General features: G+C 48.4%; 1 protein-coding gene across 1 annotated transcript; it reads right to left on the bottom strand.

The window, feature by feature from the left end:
• Positions 1 to 2,116: 2,116 nt before the first annotated feature.
• On the bottom strand, positions 2,117 to 20,441 carry MIGA2 (mitoguardin 2). Its single transcript, XM_068414246.1, has 16 exons — positions 20,345 to 20,441; positions 18,600 to 18,842; positions 17,730 to 17,940; positions 16,681 to 16,793; positions 14,205 to 14,322; positions 13,559 to 13,698; positions 11,923 to 12,037; positions 11,633 to 11,733; positions 11,032 to 11,147; positions 10,523 to 10,595; positions 9,878 to 9,964; positions 9,114 to 9,212; positions 8,760 to 8,894; positions 7,993 to 8,046; positions 6,909 to 7,025; positions 2,117 to 6,027 (listed from the first exon to the last, which is right to left on the bottom strand). The coding sequence occupies exons 2-16, from the start codon at positions 18,693 to 18,695 to the stop codon at positions 5,827 to 5,829; spliced, it is 1,776 nt and encodes a 591-aa protein (XP_068270347.1). The 5' UTR covers positions 18,696 to 18,842; positions 20,345 to 20,441; the 3' UTR covers positions 2,117 to 5,826.
• Positions 20,442 to 20,724: the final 283 nt, after the last annotated feature.

Genomic DNA, 20,724 nt, shown 5'->3' with positions numbered 1-20,724 from the left:
GTGGTGCTGAGGGCCATGGGTTAGTGGTGGCCTTGGCAGTGCTGGGTTAACGGTTGGACTCGATGATCTTAAAGGTCCTCTCCAACCAGGACAATTTATGATTTTATAAATGGTATTACTACAGACACTACTACATACAGGATTATTTCATTAGCCTAAGCATAACATTTCTACTTGCCCCTGCACAGGAGTGATTAAGCTCTGTTGAAAATGCCTTTTTTTTTTTTTAAATAACAGTAGGAAGAAGTTGGATTTTTATAGCCACATCTCCTTTATAGCTCTGTAAAGGACCAGCAGCTCCTGTGTGAACATGCACACATAATAATAAAAGCATGAAATGAAAGTCCTTGCAGAATCTCAAGAGAAATCAGGGTGCTCCTGCTGATACTCTGTACATCCTTTAAAAGGTACTGCACAGGCCAGGCAACACCTGCTCCAGGCAATACCTTTTTTTTTTTTCCTCCCCAAATACCTTTGACTACTGAAATCACTGAAATTAATGTTCCCATATATGACCCCAGAGAAGAATACTCACCTGGGGAGCCTGAGGAAAAGGCAGAACACAAACAGTGCAGCACTTCAAAAGTGAGATTCACGAGCAGCACTACACTGAAAAGCTTGTGGAAGGCAAATACACCTTCAGACCAAATCACCAGTTAATTCAATTTTAAAAAAATAAAACTTACAGAAAAATAAATATGGAAGAGCATCGCAGGAAGAGATAAACATAGGCAAGGGGTTGCCTTTAATTTTTATATGTCAGGAAAACACATGGACTAGGATGTCTATCCCTTACCACATTCACCTTGAAGTAAGATTTCAGAACAGAGAGAAAACTCCTTTTCCTGCAGTTGCAATATACCTGTTTTCAGATGGCAATTATGATTATGTCCTATTAATTTCAACAGGCTCTTCAAAGCTGACACTCTTCCTGGCATTGCAAGAAGAAAAATAGCATTGAAGTCTTATTATCTGGAAAGAAAGAGCAAATATTTACTGCAGACGTTCAGCTCAGTGCAGACGGCTGCTACAAGGTAGCATGAGTGATTTACTGCTTTCATTATTCAAGTTAAATAAATCTCCTCCTTTCCAAGCTATTGAATATAGAGTTATGCTGGCAGAGTGGATTACATTTGATCTATGTACCATGACAAGCACTGAAAATTGTGGGCTTCATTGCTATATTCACCCACTCCTTCCTGAACATAAGAAGAAAGTGTCAATACACGGAGCAGCCTTTGCTCTGTTCCTTCAGCACAAGAAAGCACAAAGCTGCTCTGGAGATGAGTAGACAGTCTGACACCATGGAAACGAAGAGAAACTCCTTTTAACTCTTTCAACTAACCTTCAGGGTGTGGCATGAGACAAAAATTTTCCTATTCATGAACGTTATATTTGCATATCTCAGTTTGTGACAGGCTTCCATTAATGCTAACCGAGGCTTATTTTTTTTTTATTTTTAAGCGTATGGATGAAATCTTTATCACTGTGGAAGCAAACAACCTATCTGATTCAATCTGGTTTCTCTATCATTTGAAAATGAAAGTATTTAAACATACTGTAATTGCTTCAGAAGAACAAGAAGATGAGTTTCTTGCGTTGCTCAGCAGATGGGCATCTCTGATATCAACCCACAGTCTCTACTCTGGGTTTCTTTCACATAGTTTGGGAGGCTGATAAGTACAGTACAAGAACTTGGACAATGTTTAAGAGATTCTGCTCCTTACTGGCATTTCTGTTCTCACTTTAGTCTGCTAGCCTACCCACACCACACCCAAACACCATCAAACCACCACGGAAAAAGAAAGATCTGAAAAATGAAACCCCACAGTTTTCAACCACTGCTGAAAGTACAATGAGTTGTCTTGTTTATTTTATAGCCTGCTTAATCGACAGACTTGTCTTCAGTAGAATCAGGAAGACCTGACTCCCCCTGCAAACAAAACCCTTAAGTTTACTTGCTGTAGGTTTAGCATTTTGACTCTAGGAAGAGCGAGTCTGGCTTTACACCATCACTCTTGCACCAGAGGTGTGACCACAACTATCACCTAAATCATAAACCAAAGATTTGAGTTTCTACCATGTTTTGCCAGGAAATTTAGAAACAAAAACCACAGTCATGAAGGAAAGTTTTATTTGACTCGTAATGCCCACATCCTAAGATTAAAGCTATTTAAAAATAAAAAAGAGCTGCAAAGAAAAAGAAAGAAGCAAAACAATAACAGATTTTTACACCTTTAAGAAAAAAAAAGAAAGAATAGGCACAAGTTTACATTCATTAGTTTCAGATATGGCAGAGGAATGTTCTACTGAAGAGGGGTAAATAAAATCCTGCTTTCCCACCTCCTTGTATGAGACAGCACAAGTCATGCTCTTCAGAGCCACACCGATCTCACAGATACAAGCCAGATTTTTCCTCATTTTTTTTTTTATTAATGTATTTGTGCTTTAAAGATCATAAAGACCCTCCTAGAGCCATCTGGTGTAGTCTCTACATACATACTAAAGCACTGAGTACGTACTTTAACCACTAATGAAGCTTGTTACAACCTCCACATAAAAATTGAGTCATGCATATTTGAAATTCTGTTTAAGCATCAGAAACTATTGAAGGATTTTATTTCATAGCTGCTAAGCCACTTTAAATCCCCATCAGTGTTAAAATCTCACAAGTGTCAGCCCAGAATGATTTAACCCCTTGAGAATAAGGGTTCATTATAAAAAAGGCAAATATCTTATCTCTAGAGATTCTACCCAAACACGTATCTCATCTGCTACTAATACTGAAGAATTGCCTTTGCTAAACACGTGCTGGGGAAGGAGGATTTTCTAGTGATCCCTTACGAAGCCAGAGGCAGGCAGTTGTTCAGCCATAACCTTTTACTCTACCCTGCAGAACCCATGAGGATGAGGTGGTTGCCATTTCGGTCAAGACCTGCTCTGGGTGGGATCAGTGGGAGCAGCCTGAGCCTCTGCTGTGAGGGAGCTGAATGCAGCAGGTCACTGACCAGCACCCCTCAGGTCAGGGAGAGCTTCTTCCACAGGGACAGCTCCTCTGAACCTGCTGATCTGAACAGTACCCTTCAGAGGCTGCAAACGCCTTTCTTTTACCTTTCCCCTCAAGCTACATGGGGATTGGGGGGGAGGAAAGAGCAGCAATGAAATAGAGGGGGCGGGGAGGTGTAGAAAAGTTTAACATCCTCCCCAGTAAAGAGAAAATCATTTTGTCTCAGCAGACATCCTTGGCTTGTGCAGGAGCAAGATAGTGTTGGCAGGTGGAGGGGGAGAATTCAGCCTTCAAGAAGCTGCAGATGTTCTCAAGGAAGATCCCTCTACCTTCACTGGGAGGGCAGCGTGCCCTATTTGCAATAAGGACTAAGGAAAAGCAAAAAGCTGTAATAAAACTGTCTTTCTTCCATTTGATTGATTAGGAATTCACAATTTCTTAGCTTAAAAAGCCGCAGTGCAAGTTAGTGTTTGCTTCATGGGGACCCTGTTTCAGTATCCTGTCCTGCAACGATGTAAAAAGACCAAAGTCAGAGGCCAGTGTTCTTGTCTGTACACAAAGCAGGCAGGCTGCCCCAAGCACCGAGGCCAAGACATCCAAAGCACTAAATAAATACACATAAAACAACTCTAAAAATGAGAATTTAACAGCATTGATTGTTTAGAATTACAGTCCGTCTTATTACATTAATCTTCACATTTTAGTACCTTTCTAACCACTATACAAAGCTGTTGAAGTTACTCTTTCTTCTAAACCAGCCATACAAGAGCACAAAGCACTATAAACACTTTTTTGGGGCAAAGTAACTTGCTTTCAGAATATAACATACTTCTGAATCACAGTTTACATACAGCAGGTGTGTCGTGCTAATACAACATCCTCTGTTTCTTCTCTCACTGCATGCTGCCAGGAGCAAGACACCTCAGAGACCTTTCCTAGTTTCAATTGCTGTCTCTTAAATCCTTCTCATAACAGTTTATTTCAGGCAGCTTCACTTGGCTCAGATGCTCCTCACTTCTGCCTCAGCACTGTCTTGTTTATTGCATTAATCTGGTCTTCAGGATAAGCCACATCAGCCTGATGTGCTGATAGAGCAACAGATGTTACGTGCTCTACACTTGCCCTCTTGCAAGCATCTCAGGAACATTTATCTATTCCTTTTAAATCCTCCTGTTTACTTTTTCCTTGCTTACTTCCTTCCTGCTTTACCAGCAGGATCCACATTAGATATCTGAAAAGGAAGAAAGAAGGCATTGTATTCTCCCAGCCCATGCAGTGAATTTCCACTCATACAGAAACTCCAGATTCTTACTTTTTTTTTTTTCCTTGCAAAAATATGGCTAGATAAGACTTATGCCTTTTACCTGGAAGAGGCACAAGGATAACTTATCAGTCTGGAGAAAAAAAAGTGAAGCCCATGTTTTTGTGAAAGTCCGCATTTTCTTCTCCCCAAAGACCTCCTCATTCTGAGGCTGGGACTCGGAGCTGTACGTGGACTGAAACAAGACAAAGCACAGGCTGGACCCTCAACCTTCATCTGTGGCATTGCACCCACAGAGGACTCGGCAACTCACTGCAAACCTCACACAAAAGCCAGGGCTGCCTCAAGTCCAGCACGCTCCACTGCTGCTGTCCTACACCAGTGTCCAACTCAGCACGTGTCCCAAAGCAGCCAGGTGTCAGGTGCCGGCTGGGCAGTCAGGATCCCATCGTTTGAGCAGAGCCCGTCGCAGCACAAGGCCATACATACACGTGCATCTGATCTATACCCAAAACTACGCTACGCTTCTTAGGCCTGACAGACTATAGAGAGTCATTTCCTCTCTAGCAGCTTGATCCCAGCTCTCCAGCTGCCTGCACACAGAAGCCCTTTGTGTATCACATCCAACATCTACACCTCTTACTACCTTGTGCATAATACAAGTAGGCACCACGCTATACCAGTTCCCTCAGCTTGTGCACACCCCACCCCTCCTACCCCGCGGAAACTGCTGCCGCCTCATTCTGAAATACAGCAAGGCACTTTGATGGATGTTAAAGACTTTGTGCATGCACAGGCAGGATGCAATCCACCCCCTCCTCACACTAGCTTGCCTTAGGGGCAAACACAGACCTCGGCAGTCTCCTAAGTGAGGATGACCACGGCACAGAGCCCGTCATCTGGCCTGCAAAGAGCAGCAACACAGAGGGAACAGACCAACTTCCTTAGGGCTGCAGACTGGTTACAAAAGTCTGCATTTTACTTCAGAGCTTTACAGAAGTATTTCTTCCTCCCTGGGAAAGAAATCTTTGCTAGTCACATTGCATGTCTTAAAACACATAAGGTAAAAATCAGCAGTAATGTGTGTAGAAACACAGCAGAGAAGAACGATAATAAAAATCCCAAAGCAAACAAAGCCTCCTTGAGAAGCTAAGGGTCAAGTGGAGAATTTACCAATCATGTTCCTGCTCCCATACACAACCGTAAACGTCAGGGATTATCTCCCAGAAAATGCAGAGGCAAAACGGGTACGTATGTTGCCCTATTCAAGAGAACTGGGCAACAAACTGGGCCCAGGCAGTTTGTGGTTTATATGACACATTAAAAAAAATAATAATAAAAAGAACAGGAAGGTGGAACAAAGAAGAAACTCAAACCATAAGCTGGCAAGTGGTCCTGGATCCATCCCAGCAAACACTACTGGCTACAAAAAGCAGAAGGTCCCACCAGGTTGCTGTGTGTTGAGATAGTCTTGCTGCCACCACTGCACGTTGCAGGTAGTTTTATCCATCTCCGAGAGGAAAAAGGTCCTTGTACAAAACTGTTTTCCTCCCTGACATCAGATGAGCTCCTTCAGTGGCTCATTTTCACCAGGAAGCATGCCGTTCATCTCGGGGGAAGTCTCGGTGCCCAGATATCCCAAGAGGATCTCACTGCGCCGCCGCGACAGCTGCAGAATGTCTTCTGCCAGCGACTGCACTGTTGTGTATCTCACGTTGTCCAAATCAAACATGTCCTTCAGATATTGTACTATCTGGTGCTGCAAAGACAAAAGGAAGGTTTACAGTAAGGAGACCTCCTCCCACCTGCCAATACCAGCTGCCTGGACTGCAGCAAGCAGAGAACCCCACAAGGAATTTCGCATGTCTGCCACCCAAAGATCTGCTTCAGGCTGGATATTATTTTTGTGGCTAGATCCCCTCATGCCTCTGAAACAGGACAGCAGAGCTCCTGAAGTCAGGAAAGCAATGCTGATGTCCATGGCAATATCCATGCAGACATTTAATGATGCAACACAGCCTCGCATGATATTATCTACAAGAACAAGAGGATTTAGGCTTTAAGATCAAATACGTAACTTGTAAGATCCCATGTACTCTCAGACAAGATATTCTTTCAGCACATGCACCTGTAATCTTTTTCAATACTGATGGTATAAATTGATCTCATCACACATTTTTGCTATCACAGAATCACAGAATGATTAAGGGTTGGAAGGCACCTCTGGAGATCATCTAGTCCAACCCCTGCCAAAGCAGGGTCACCCAGAGCACGTTGCACAGGGTTGCGTCCAGGCGGGTTTTGAATATCTCCAGAGAAGGAGACTCCACACCCTCCCTGGGCAGCCTGTGCCAGGGCTCTGGCACCCTCAAAGTAAAGAAGTTCCTCCTCATATTCAGATGGAACTTCCCATGTTTCAGCTTGTGCCCATTGCCCCTTGTCCTGTCCATCAGCTATGGTAAATTGTGCTGGGAATTCTTATCAATCTGAATTCGTCAATCTGCATCTCAAAACTCAGTGGTTTTTAGAAGGCTTTTGTACAGAGCCAAGTTTCTTAATGCCGTGTCAGTCACCAAAAGCACACACCTGCAGCTTTAAGCCAGAAGACAGCAGGAGTCCCACACAGAAAAGCCATCTTACCTTGAAGAAACTGCAGACTTCAGATAGCTGCTGCTTGGGCCCCAGAAAACCAAAGGCTAGAACAGGACTGACATGCTCCGATACGGAGTAGAAGTGAGAGATAAAGCCATCTGGTACCTGCCACAGGGAAGGGAAGAATTGGTTGGTCTTGGTTCTCAGACAGAATTAGCAGCTTATTCCATATCAGCTACCAAATTCCCTGCCAGAAAGCACCGTGCTTCAGTAACTGAAGTCAAGAGCTACTCAAGAACATCCCTTCCTGCAGAATTACGTTTCTCTTTCAGATCCCTTGAAGGATGACTAGAGCTTTCTATCTTCGTGTTTCTAAACTGCTATTTCAGGAGGAAAATATATAATAGAAAATGAAAGGCAACCATCAGGCAGACTTTATAGACCCTATTTATAATCTCCAGACCAAGCCAGGCAAGGGCATGCAAATACCCAAGACAAAGCTACTGCAGGACAGCACCAATACAGCTTCCAACACCCTCCATTCTATCACCTCACAAGGCAAACCCAGTCATAACAGCTGGTTGTGGGATAGGAGCTGAAAACTTGCCAGAGGCCACGGGACCCTGTGGCAGAACTGGGGCTGTGAAGTTGTGGCTTCCTGTTCTCCAGGTCCATGAACTCATCTGCTGTGATACTTTAGAAAGCCACAAATTTAAGGGAAATGCATCAAGCAATAGCTAGTGAACAGTCCGTGCTGGGAAGCAGAGAAGCACATGGGCCATTCATTGTGCTGCCAGCAGGGAAACTACAATTCAGGAGCAGCCCCTTGTTGCTTGGTGTCTGTGACCATTCCTACGGTCCTGTTAGCAGGGAGAGGGAATACCAGACAGGGAAAGTTGGCTTTTGAATGCTCACATTAAGAAAAAGGGAGGATAAACTCAGACTGATTCAGTAAAACACTGGCGTGGCACTGGAGCAGTGACAGCAGGACCCCAGTGCTCTAAAGCATCACGAAGAATGCGACTCAGTTCAGTCTTATACCACTTACATTTTGTATTTTGTCAAGATCTAGGTGTTATCTTTTCAGCTTCACATACTTTAGATTCTTTACTTTTTAATTAATTTTGCTTACCATCAGAAGCCTCCTTTTTGCTTTCAGAACTGACCAGCAGGCAGTTGCTAGAGCCTATGATTAACAGAGAGAGACCATCAGTCACTGGGATTACTTTTCAAATAAAAAGAAAACACCACCACAAAAATCCAGTTTACCAACACACTGCCATCAAAACATCAAAGCAGTGGCCCTTTTGGGCCAACAGCTCTAATCTAAGTGAACTGGAAGCAGATTTAACCACTCCAGATCCATTCTAGAAAAGCCAAAGTGTTTTTGAGGATTGCTAATATGATCTGACATAGTTGCCAAACACCCCAGAATGCAGACTGTAAGTTAAAAGGTGCCTCCCAACCATCTTCTTCTCAGTCTGTGAAACTAATCAGTCTTAAATATGCAGCTGGGGGCCAGGACTAGAGGAAAGCACTGCTATTTGAACCTCAGTGTCTGCTGAGGCACCACCAGAATGACCGGCCAAGTGCAGAAAAAACGTGTTTTTCCCTACATTTTGATCCTCTTATTCTCATTCATGAAAACATGCATTGTCATCTTTTAACATCTCCATGGCATCACTGATAAAGGCCATAGAGAAATAAGCCTGTTGGAGCCAACCAGATGCTTTCAAAATAAGGAAAGCTTTCCTGTAAACACTTCACGTGTACCGGCACATTGCTGTTCAGAGCTTCAGGAAAGCATATTCTAAAGAGAATATTCAGCTCAGCCAGGACAGCCGAGGTGACACTCTTCCCTAGCCTCAGCTCAGCGCAAGGACTCCCCGTTTAACACACCGTCTCCTTGAAGCTGTCGGAGAGCCAGCGGTTGCGCAGCACGGCCAGCACGGAGGAGGGCGGGTTCTCCAGATCCTCAAAAGCATCCATGAGGATGAAGTCCAGCACAATATCAAAGAAACTCATGCACACCACCTGTCAGAGAGCAGAACAGTCTGTAAACGGAACAGGTTTAAAAAAAAAGAAAAAAAGAGACGGACTTTTGTCTTTCGGTTTGAGGCAACAAAGTGTAACGAGCTGAAGTACGCAACACAATCGTATTTCAGCAGCGGTTCTCTCGCTCCTGGGCTGTTCCTACACATCCATCATCTTCCAACTCCTCTGCAACTTTGTAGAGATAATGTCTTTACCAACCCCTCTTCCCTCCAGCTCCTGCTGAGTGGTCGGCCAGGTCTCCTGCTTCAGTGCATAATGCAGCATCTCCTCGTAGCTTTCCAGAAAAGCTTTGGGATTCTGGGAGAGTAGAGAAACAAAACACTTCAGAAGGTACAACAGCTGCGGGCACATCTCAGCAAAGTTTGTCTACTCCGTTTTGAGCTAACATCAACATCAATGCATGTGACTGGGTGAAGTTTTTAGTCAAAACACTCTCTGTGCAGAAAGAGAGAATTTATTTCTGGGAGGCTTGGATGGCGCCAGGCTCAGCTGTGACTCAGAGCACCTACATTACTCCACTTTCTTCAAGGAAGAGACACCTGTCCACAAACTGAGCCACTAAGGGACTAACGCTGTGCAAGCGATGATCTCCCTGTGCAGGGGATGACCAGCGACTAAGCCAGTGATCTGAGAACTGGTACATCAGTGATGCAAAGGTTTGATTATCTTTTCCCTTTCCTATACTCCTTGAGACGATGCCATTGCTGACACACAGCCTGCACCCTCTGTTCACTCCAGTAAGGCACAGCACCAGACTGCGGAAAGGAGATGCACAGAGAGGCTCTCTCAAGAGAATTTGGTTAAACAAGATTAAAAGCACACGCGTTTTATTTCTCACAATAGTCACCAGCGTACGGATGAAGTTTTCCTCTTCCAATACACTGGACAAACTCTGGGTTGGGATGGAGGAACAAGTGTCCCTATGCTCAAGACACAGCTTAGTTGTTATACAAACTTCCTACCTTCTCAGCTTTCGTCATCAGTCCTATCACCATTTTCTTCCCAACCTCCCCAAAAAACAGTTGATTGCTTTCATCCTCCAGCAGCTCCTGCAAAGGGAACACAAGAAGTCTCCTGTGAGCACCTACGCCAACACGAATTTTGAGTTGGGAGAAAAAAAGGACAGGACACAAAGCAGTGCAATGCTGCATACACCAGTATCATTAACCTTTAATAAGCTGGGGTCTAGAAAACAAAACTGCGAGTTTAAAATTAGGCTGAAAGACTGGAAGCAGCAAGAACGGAGGCACAGAAGCCACAGGGGCCAGGGCACAAAAGCTGCTGTTCAGGCTCTAGACATACGTTGCCAGGAAGAGGATTGCAGTAAGAAAAAGGAAACCTTGTTCCCTCACCTCAGAGGTTTGACTCCAGCCCAGTGAAAAGCTCTTAAGTGAGAGTACCAGCTTCTGGGCAGCTCTGAAATTCCCAAACTTTAACTTCCCAGAACTAAACCAGCATCAATGGCCATGTAACCACCGCTCAAGCTGGGCACAGGGACCGGGGGATCCTCTCCCTCTCTAAATCAAATTGATCAGGATCATGCGGAGGAGAACGTGCTGCTGGCAGCAACGCACGGCAGGAACCTGGGAGCCTGGAGCCGTTCTCACCTGGAAGGCCTGCCTGATGCAGTGCAGCTTCGCGAGGAAATCCTGGTCGCTGTAGCAGCCCAGGAGCTCTGTCCTAGGGGGAAAGGGGAAGGACTGCATAAATTCCAGCTCTCCTGATGTCAGTGTTCCTACCAACTACAGTCCCCTTAAAAAAAATCAATTCCCAGTCTGTGCCTAGGAGAATTAACAGCTGCGCTCCCTTGTACAGCTCCCTGGGGGCCCAGAGCACCTCTGCAAAGGCTCTCACAGCGCAGGACTGTGCCAGCCAGCCTCACAGAACAGTCACATTTCCCATTACTAATTTCCTGGGACAATTACCCTTTCTTAACACGTGTGTCCTAAAATCGGGGGCTAGTTCCCTGGGAAGTCCAAACCAGCAGGAAGGATGCTAAGAGTTTCAGACCCCAAAGGGTTGTTCTGGTTACAGGGCTGCTCAAAGGCAAATGATGTGTTCACACTGCTCAAAGGAGCCTCAGAACAAGTACCCACAACTCCAGCTGGCACCTCACCTCAGTGTCCGGCACGCAACCTTCCCTTCTTTCACTAACTGCAGAGCTTCTTCATATGCCGCTACCGGCTTAGAGAGGTGGAATGGTATTTCCTCAAAGTGGAGAGAGTCAAAGAGCTGTAGAAGTGGCAAGAGACACGGGAAGAACACAATGATCTCATTAAAAATTTGCAAATACTCAGAGACTGCACACAAGCAAGATGTGCCTTCTTCAGCTAGCAAACTTTTGTCAGTGCCAATTATTTCATGCAAAGATATTTCTCTTCCCACCAGTTTCAAAGCTGTCTCAGCTCTGACACAGCTCAATAGCCCCTGAAATTTACACAACCAAGCCACGTTACATTAGATTTACAGTACTTCCCTAGCTGTTACAGCATGTTTTCTACAGTGGATAGGAAGATGACATGGAAATGCTGGTAGGAAAGGGCTGCACCACGTCCCTAATTAAAAAGCTTTTCCTAACATCCATTGTCAACCCCCCAGCTTAGGGCTGTTGGTCTGTGTTTTATCATCTTCCTCTACCCAGAGGTGTTTGGCTCCACTGCTTTTGTGGCTCCCCTCTAAGCAGCTGGGCTGTGACACACAGCTAAAACTTAAGTTACCTCTGCTGCAGAGAAGAAGGAGTCCTCGGAAACTGAGCTGTCCTCATCATCTGTCCGAAGGCGCAACGACCCATCCGTCAGTGGAAGCATTAAAGTTTTCTCTGGAGGAGAGGAAGAAGCTGCGTATGTTGGAGTTTACGGAGTACCATCCCCCTTAGCTCCTGTGCTCTCTCTCTTTCCCACCCCCCCAAACAGCACTTTGTCACTACTTCATTGCCTAGCTTACAGAAAAGACATAAAACCAGACAGGAAACTGGCATTTTAACGCATTTCTAACCCTGCTGCCGTACCCAGATCCAGCAGCATGCTGTCTGACGTAAGCGAAGACCCAAACTCTTCCTGGAGGTGGTAGGCTCGGTGCAAGAGGGACTCCAGCTTCTCCGCAAACTCCCTTTTCTGGGACTCCTTGAACATACAAAAATGCCACCCTTAGTTAGCCAGCTGGGCAGAGACAGATTGACAGCACAAATGTGGAAGGAAATTATCAGTAAAATATGATTTACAGTTTGCAGATTAAACGATTAAAAAAAGAGAGGACTCATTAATCCTACAACGCAGCTAATATTGCAAGGGGAGGGAAGCTTCTACACAGCCTATTCAAACCCTCTGGCTTTTTAGCTTCACAATTTTGTTTTCCTGTTAAAAAAGGAAGAAAGAACTTAAGAACTTTAACCTGCCATCCAGAAAAACAGGTATTTTAATGAGTTACAGATCACTTAATCCTCCTGACTTATGACTTTAGCCTAATTTCAAGGGGAAATCACATCAGAAAACCTGTGTTGAATACAACAGAGTATCCAGAACTGGATAACAGAGTAAGAGTCCTTGGATTCATGTGCTGGGCATAAGCAAAGTTTGCTGTAAGCAGCACAGGATAGGGGAAAAAAAAAAAAAAAGGAGAAAAATAAGACTTACACAGCATCTTGCCTTCATGCCCCTGTGTCTGCATGAATATCTCACCCAGAAGACAGAAGCATTAACAAGAAGCACAAAATCTATTTTGAGTATGAATCAACTGTTTTTAAGTCAGTTTTAGAAATACTATAGGACTCAAGGAGAGACACCACCAAGAGAACCCAGATTTGACTTGGATAAATATTATCCAGCACAAAAGACAAACACCATACACACTCACTCCACCAGACCCTGTTTATAAGAGGCTGGGAACGCTTTTTGCCAGCAAGAACTCCTGGCGAGTTGGGAGTTTAGCTCTTCTCACAGTCCTGAGCTACAGCTGCTGTTTTTAACTTTGTGGTTGTCACTGAGCCATACTAGTCCGGATCTCCTCTTATCAGAGGTCTGCCCTGCGTAGTCCTCAAGTGTAAGACAGCAAGGCGTTGTCCTAAAATCCTGTTTTCCGTAGCTGTAGGCTGAACGAGTTACACATCTCCCTGACCCACTTGCTCAGTGAGCAGGGGCATACTTAGCTGCTATCAAGTTACCACTTTGCTTTACTCTGTAATACACGCAGGCAGCTGGCCTCTGCTTCTCCACCCAGCTTCTTAGGAAGTGGTAGTAACCATCCAGATCTCCACTTTCAAATGTGTTAAAAAGTTACAGACATAACACTGCCAGGCAAAAAGATACTCCTTCCTCTTCGGTGCTGTCTTTGTTACAGCCTTTTCCTACCACAGCCTCTGCTACTGGAGGACTTGCGTGACAGTGACTGACGTGCTGCCGGCAGGTGGGTAGAAAAGCTGGGGAATGAGGGGGCGAGACTTATTAAAAAGAAAAAGAAATCAAAAACACCCACTAGCATTGCATAAGAAAGCTGCAGATACAGACAGCTCTTAAACAGAGTCTGGCCCAACTCTGCCCTTAATTTGCTCTTCTTTTAACCTCCTACTAATTACTGCTTCCAGCACCCAGGCTGGCCTTTCAGCACGTTCCCCAGCTGGCAAATGCAAGGGAAAAGTGGGGCCCTACCTCTGGGATGTTTTCAGACATGCTCTCTTGCTGTTTCTTGCTGTCCCAGGGCACGGGGGTGCTGGTACTAGCACTGTCCCTCTGCCTGATGGTCAGCGCCTGCTCCCACTTCTGCAGGGCCTCTTCAAACAGCTCCATGCCTGGCAATGAGACCAAATACTGTGAGAAGCTGTGAGAGCCTCAGGCCACTTAGGAACAAAGCGATACAGCACGAGTCTTTGCTCACTCTGACAATCCAGTGAAGAGGGAAGCCTCTCCCCAGCTGATAAGAAAGAATAAATGTATTCTCTTTCTTTCCCTTTTATATATGGTTTCATTTGGATTAGAAGTTAAGGAGAACATCCCCAAACTCGTTAAAACATCAGCTGTGTTACTTCCAAAATATTGTTCTCCACACAAGGTGAGCCTGTTGCTCAAAGAACAGTATTTTGGAAGTAAATTATTCACTGAGAAAACAGAGAAATGTTTCTTTAGGAGAAGATGGGATTTTTATAACAAGTGACTGAGTTTAAGCTGAGAATGGGAGAGCGCTTCCTATTAGAGCCCTACATCGAGCTGCTGATGCTCTATGTCAATTTACACCCTCTTTTTGCTCTCACAATGATAAACAACCTCCCAGGGCAACGTTACCCTTGTGCTTGTTTACCTTGAACGTAGAGGCTTTCTGCACTGGAATCACCAAGGGCTCCAGCATCCCCCATTGCCTGGGCCTCCCACATCCCTGCGGATGCTGGTGTTGGACTTGAAGAGTTGACCGCTACCATCTGCAGGAAGGGAGCAGAGAGCAGCAAATGCCTTTTGAATTCTCTCCGAGGGCAGCAATGTTAAGACCACGCAGACATCACCACCAATTAAATTTCAACGATAAACCATTTCCCTTTCCCATGTTTGCCCTTGTGCGTCCCCGTATCGGTACTCCCTTGCAGGCAAGGGGGAGGTATCAAGGGTTACTGGCCCCCTCCCGCTTGGGTTCACACTACGTTGTCAACTGCCCAGAGCCATATGGTGCTGAGAGCGGAGGCAAGGGGAGAAGTCCTCCCCTGCTCCACCCAGCACCACAGCTGTGTCTTTGAAAGCACGGGAAGTTGTGTGGGAAATACCTTCCCAACCAATTTACACTGAAGCTTCTTTAGGAAGCAGCGAGCTGTACAATGGTGAGCACTAGCAGGAAAGCACTGATGGAGGCCACAGCCGGAGAAAGCTCCAAAGCCATCACTACAAAGGCACAAGGATTTTGACAGAAAGTTCATGTCAGCCCCAGCTGTCCGTACAAAAACCACTGGAAGTAGGGGGGAAGCGACCACAGTCCAAACAAAGGAACAGATAACTAGCAAAAATCCAGCTGAGGACTTTGGCCAGCGGGATCCTCGCTCTTCTCTTTGTACCCAAACCTGCTCCTGGGAGCGCTGAGCACTAAGATCCACACAGCAAATTGTCAGCCCTCTCCAGTTTCACAGTAGAGCATAAATATCTTTTAAAGTCTGACCCAATAAAGTGCTGGGCTCAAACACTATCAATGACCAGTGTTTTCACATGGCTTAGAGAAAGATCTCCAAACGTGAGCCTGATACTAGAAAAAAGCTACAGTAATCGTCTGACAGATGAATTCTTGCCCTGTCTCCATTGATTAATCCCTGTGGAGTGTTAACAAATAACCTCGAGATCCAGAACTGCTGCTGGCTTATTTACTAGATGGCAAAGAGCAGCCCCAGGGAGCAGAGGAGAGGGCAGGCAGGAACTGCAGCTGCGCAAAGGACGAGCGGTTTTCCCATCGAGTAACACGAAAGCAGTGAGTACGGTGTCACACTCAGCTCCCACACAGCGAAGGGGGTATGTGACCAGATCCCTCTCCCTGTGGATATCCCCACCCATGCACCAGCAGTGGGAAAAGGAATTTAGATGGTTTTTATATAAAGAGAAACAGGCTTCAACAATACAAAACCCTCACAGCATCTGTGGGAAGGGAAAAGCCGCGGGGGAATTAAATGGACGTGCGAGTCCCTGCAGGGAGAGGGAAGCCAGAGCTGGACACAGCTCGGTCCACACTGACACATCCCATCACATCCCAGTGACCCCAGGGGAACACTGGTGCAGGGCTGTGTGCCCAGCGCCGTGCCAGCACTGCCGCCTGCTGGACACACACCTGGGCCAGCACAGAGTTTTTGGCAACTTTGTGGTGCTTTAACCGTACAGGATAAGCTAAAAGAGAGCAATCCCTGCCCACGCTGTAGGGTGCTGCTGGGCAACAGCCCCCTTCGCAGGGGTGATTTTTCCCCTTCCTGCCCCAGCACCACTAACCAGCCATCGAGGCCGGGTCCTCTGGCAGGTGACACCGACGGGGTGTTTTGCAGTAAGTTGCAGCACACAAAGCCGCAGAGGTTGGCTTGTGCTGCCCACTGCTCCAACAGCAGCACGCGAGGCTTGGAGCAGTGGGGATGTAAAACAGGTCTTGAAGCCACAACACTCCCCAGCGCTTCTGCGCTTGGTCTCACCAGAGGTGGATATAAGCAGTGATGGCTGCTCCCGCCTGGTTAAGCCTGAATTACCTGTATTTATAGGCTGCTTTTGGCTTTGGAGGAGGTAGAACGACTAGGCTGTGGTCTCATCCTGCACTGTATCAGATTTTGGTAGTTAACTTGGTTTTACCCACCAAGCAACCTGTGACCAGTCCCAGCACAGGAGGGCTGTGCTGGCACAGGGGCTCCTGGGCCACCCAAACCCCCACTGCAGAGGGAAGCAAACAAGCTCCCCATTGCTACGAGGCCCAGCGACACCCCAGCCTCGCTCCTTGAGGGGGTCACAGAGAGCCCCGAGGAATCACAGCCGTGTCCCACACACAAGTCCCTCTTGCAGCCTCTTGTTGGCCAAAGAAATGGGATGTACCCTGGGGCTCTCGGCCACAGGAAAATGCTGCTCTGATTTCCTGTAGGCAACTCCAGACAGTCACTGTGAGGTTAATATCAGAACCCACCCTCCAATTACGCTGTAACCTGTTCTGCTCAAAAAGCTTTGGCATTATTCATCGGCCAGTGCAAGCCCAAGGACTTGGTGATCTTGTTACAGGTAGGTGCACCCGCATCTCCCAGCCCTGCTTCTCCCAGCCCAGCTGAGAAGGTCCTTACCGAGGCGAGGCTGTGGGAGGAACTGGAATGTTTGCTGGGCTCAATGGAGGAAATCCCACTGAGCGTGTCATTGCTCTTGCTGCCAGGACTCTGGACTCTCTTGCTGGAATATCCTGCAGTTGGGAAGGTCACACAAAAACAGGATTTTAGTCCCAGTTCACTGCAGCTGTGAATATGGAGGGGAATATCGCCCTGTCAAGAGTGACTGCAGATGGGCAAAGCAGCATTCAACATCTAGAAATGATTCATGGATCTCCTGTATGGTCTGCTTTGCTCTGAGACACTAAGAAAGCCAGTGGGGACCTGAGGCTGAGGAATGAATATTTATTCACCACTTATGGATGGCAGGAAGCAAGCACAAGTGGAAAACATCAAGAAGAAACTCCTCCAGCTTCCCTCAGGTCAGGCAGAGCACGGACATCGCTCCCTTGGTTAGTATTAAAAACACAAAGATTTTTATGTTTCACAAAACAAATGCTTAATCCCTAAAGTGCTTTGCTGAGGACCTGGGTCAGTCTTACCCCAACAATCAATACAAGGGGGTGAAGAAGCTGCCCACAGTCTGGGAGCTGCCGCAGAGCCGGACAGACACTCCAGACTCCCCAGCCTGGCCCAGGCCACCCTCCCCTCTGCCACCCAACCTCGCTGACGCAGCTGCGTGCGGGACCCCTGGGTCAGGCGTCATATTGGCATCACTGAGATCAATATGCAACCAGGTCACCACGTGCCCCAGGCCGTTGTTATCGGGGGAAGCATGGAGTAACGGGTCCGCAGTCTTTCTGTAGGAAGGGGGATGGGAACTGCAAACCTTGGGGAAAACCCCAGCGTCACTTTTTTCTCACAAGGGCTTTGAGCTCAGGGTCTCTCCCTTTCCTCTGCTAACCCCGTGTTCATGGCAGTGTGCTTCAGGCTTGCAATTTCATTCTGCACCGATGCACTACACAAATGGCTTTGCTTTCCTCTCCCCTCAGCTCTCAGGAACTCCCTGTATACCCTTTTTGTTCCCTCAGGAAAAGCTTTTGGGGATTTTCCCTTTTTGCAAGGCCAACCTTTCTTCACAGAGGAGACCCTTCTGGTTGGCAAGATGGGCACCGTGATCCCTCCAGGCTTAAAGCCGCATTTCTCCGGAGCGATCTGCTTCTTTCGACGACGACGACGCTTCAGCTGATGAGCTGCAAGAGCCAACGCAACCGTCCCAAGAGCTGTAGCAAACAGCACCTTACGCAGGCCTGGAGAGAGCCGCAGCTGAGAGAAGACAGACTTTAAACACAAAAGATATGAAAGAGCAACAATGAAAAACCAATTCCACCACCCTTTTTTTTTTAAACAGTCTAAAACGTAAGACACCTTGTCATTCCCCCTCCCACCCACAAAACACAGCCCCTGCTACACAACTGAGACTTAGCAGCAGAGAAACTGCAGAACGTCATTTTGACAGAATCTGGAGAACTTGTTCTCAATTCTCATTACTAAAACACGCTGCAAAATTTGCACACAGCCCACAACAGATGCAATCTGGGTTACCCAAATTCGATTCTTAAACCCTGGTATGTAGCTGAGCTTTATCACCCCGAGTGTTACATTACTACAAGTGGAAAATATATTAATCATCTTTAAAACAAGTCTTTTTTAGTGCCTTTGAGGAAGAGAAAAGTTGAACCTGGGTGTTCTCCTGGGGAGGGATGTGGAAAGCCCTTCTCTCCCCTCTCCCTACTCCAAGCCCACCCTGAGCAGCTCTCTCCCACCACCCCAAACTCTCCATGTGATTCTTACAAACGCTCAAACTGCCCAGGTCCCCCAGCATTACCCCATCAGGCCTCTGTCCCGCACAACTCACAGACTCTTCTCTCTCTGTACGGACAACCCCCAAAGAGAAAACCCAAGGAACCCGACAGAACAGGCTTTCCTGCTTGTTGTACCTGCCCAAATGTCGTGTAAACAAACACCGGGATCTCTGCCACGGTCATTGCCAAGGCCTGGATGACGGACATTCCCTCTGTCCTTCTAAATGCCATGTCTAAACAAGGATCTCAGCACCTCCAGGAGCCACAAAGGGGAAGGGCACTTGCGGATGCCGTGTGAGCTGCTCACAAAGAAATCCAGCTTTTCTCTGACATCTGGCTCAGAGTCCTGGGGTCAGCCTTCATCCAGCAATCCTCCTCCTGTAGGAAGAGGAGAAAAATCAGGGGAGTGAAGGGAACATACGACCTGCACCTCCTTGTACTGCACTTCTCAAACCACACACCAGCTCACTTGGAGCAGCAAAGCCACTAGTTGAGCAGCAGATCTGAAGCATCTTCTCACCACCAGCAGTAATTTTTTTGCTTGTCCTGCCAACCACGGGGGCAGATTCCCAAACTGCTCTACAGCAGCAGCATCCCTGGACTCAATAGCTGCCGGAGATTTCTACGTGCACCAGAATTGGCTGCACATGGTTGGAGGGATTTTGTTTGCAGTTCTCATATAAAAAAAAAATATATTATGAATAACCGTATGTACACTTCCATTGTCAAAACGCTGCTTTTATACAGTTTTCTGTGCATCAAAGACCAACCAAAGGGTATTTGCCCATGAGGTTTCAACACTGATTGAGTTTACTCAGAGCTTTGCTGGCTGTGCTGGGAGCTGGGGAGAAGGGACGTGCTTCGTGTCAAGGACAGAGCTACAGAAGAACATATCGAAAGCAGAGAGGGTCGTCTTTGAAACGCCACAAAGTTACAAACCCTTTGGTCCTGCTCCCTGCCAGCCCGGCCTTTGCAGCAAGCCGACCCCGCCGCAGCGAGGGGACACTGCTCTTCATCCACCTGCGGCCACGCCGGGCTCCCCACACAGACCAGATAAACCCAGCCCAGGTGTTACCCCCTGCTCCTGCCTGACCCCACGGCTCACAGCCACCTTCGCACCCCACGGCCCGGGGGCCGGTGTAACCCCGGCTGGAAACGGAGCCTGCAGGGACCGGACACGACGGGCCTCCCCACAAGGTTAAACACGTTTTGGCCAGAGCAGAGAAGAGCAAAGTGCAAGAGATTCTGGGCACAGAAAACAGCCCGGGGGTGACTGTGCCCGGCCGAGGGGCACACGCAGAAGGTACCAGGGAGACCCCTCTGCCCAGGGCATCTCCCGCAGCCCCACGGCCACCGGCTCTCACGGCGAGGCAGTGCGGGACCCCCGGGCACGGGGGTGTTAAACCCACCGCCCAGACAGGCCCCGGGCTGGGAGCTCCCCACGGGACTCCCCATCCCAGCGCTGCAGCAAGCCGGGGCCCTGCGAACGGGGCTCCCCGGGCCCCCCGCACCCCTGGAGCGCCCCCACGGCCCCCGCACCCACGGGCACCCCCCGTGTCCCTGCGCCCTGGGGTCCCCCAGGCCCCTCGCACCCCTGGGGCATCCCCCGGCCCCCTGCCCTCATCCACCCCGGGTCACCACCCGCACGCCGGGCATCCCCAAGCCTCTCGCACCCGGGCATCCCGGGGGGGTCTCGCACCCTCTGCACCCCGGCGCGCCCCCCCCCCCCAGGCCCGGTTCCACCCGGGGTCTCCGATTCCCGCCACCCCCACGCCCGGTTCCACCCGGGGTCTCCGATTCCGCCCCCCTCCCCCCCGCTCCGAGATGGTGCAGCCCGCCGGGCCCGGCCCCCGCAAGCGAGCACGGGCGGCACCACTCACCGTGGCAGGGGGGCGCGCGGCCCCGCTCGGCGCCCTCTCCCCCCGCCGCACGCCATGGCCGCGGAAGGGCAGCGTCTCCTTCCCCCGCGCCGCAGCCTGCCCTGCGCGGGGGCGGGGCCGACCGCGGCGGGGCAGTACCACTGCGCCCCGCCAGCCAATAAGAGCAGCGAGCTGCCCGCCGGAGCACCAATCGGGGCGCTTCTCCGCTCCTGGCTCGAGGATGCTGCGGCGAGTGCGGCTGAGCAGGGGGGCAGGGGCGGGGGACGGTGCGAGCGCCCATTGGGCGGCGGCTGACAGCTCCCCCCGCCGCGCCCGCCCCGCTTAAAGGGGCCGCGCCCGCCGCCCGCGCCCCCGCCGCCTGAGGCGCTCCCCGGCGAGCC

This window comes from Nyctibius grandis, chromosome 16 (genome assembly GCF_013368605.1).
Source record: "Nyctibius grandis isolate bNycGra1 chromosome 16, bNycGra1.pri, whole genome shotgun sequence".
In the NCBI taxonomy this organism is placed as follows: domain Eukaryota; kingdom Metazoa; phylum Chordata; class Aves; order Nyctibiiformes; family Nyctibiidae; genus Nyctibius; species Nyctibius grandis.
The sequence above is the reverse complement of the archived record's forward strand: the minus strand, read 5'-3'. Positions and strand labels throughout refer to the sequence as shown.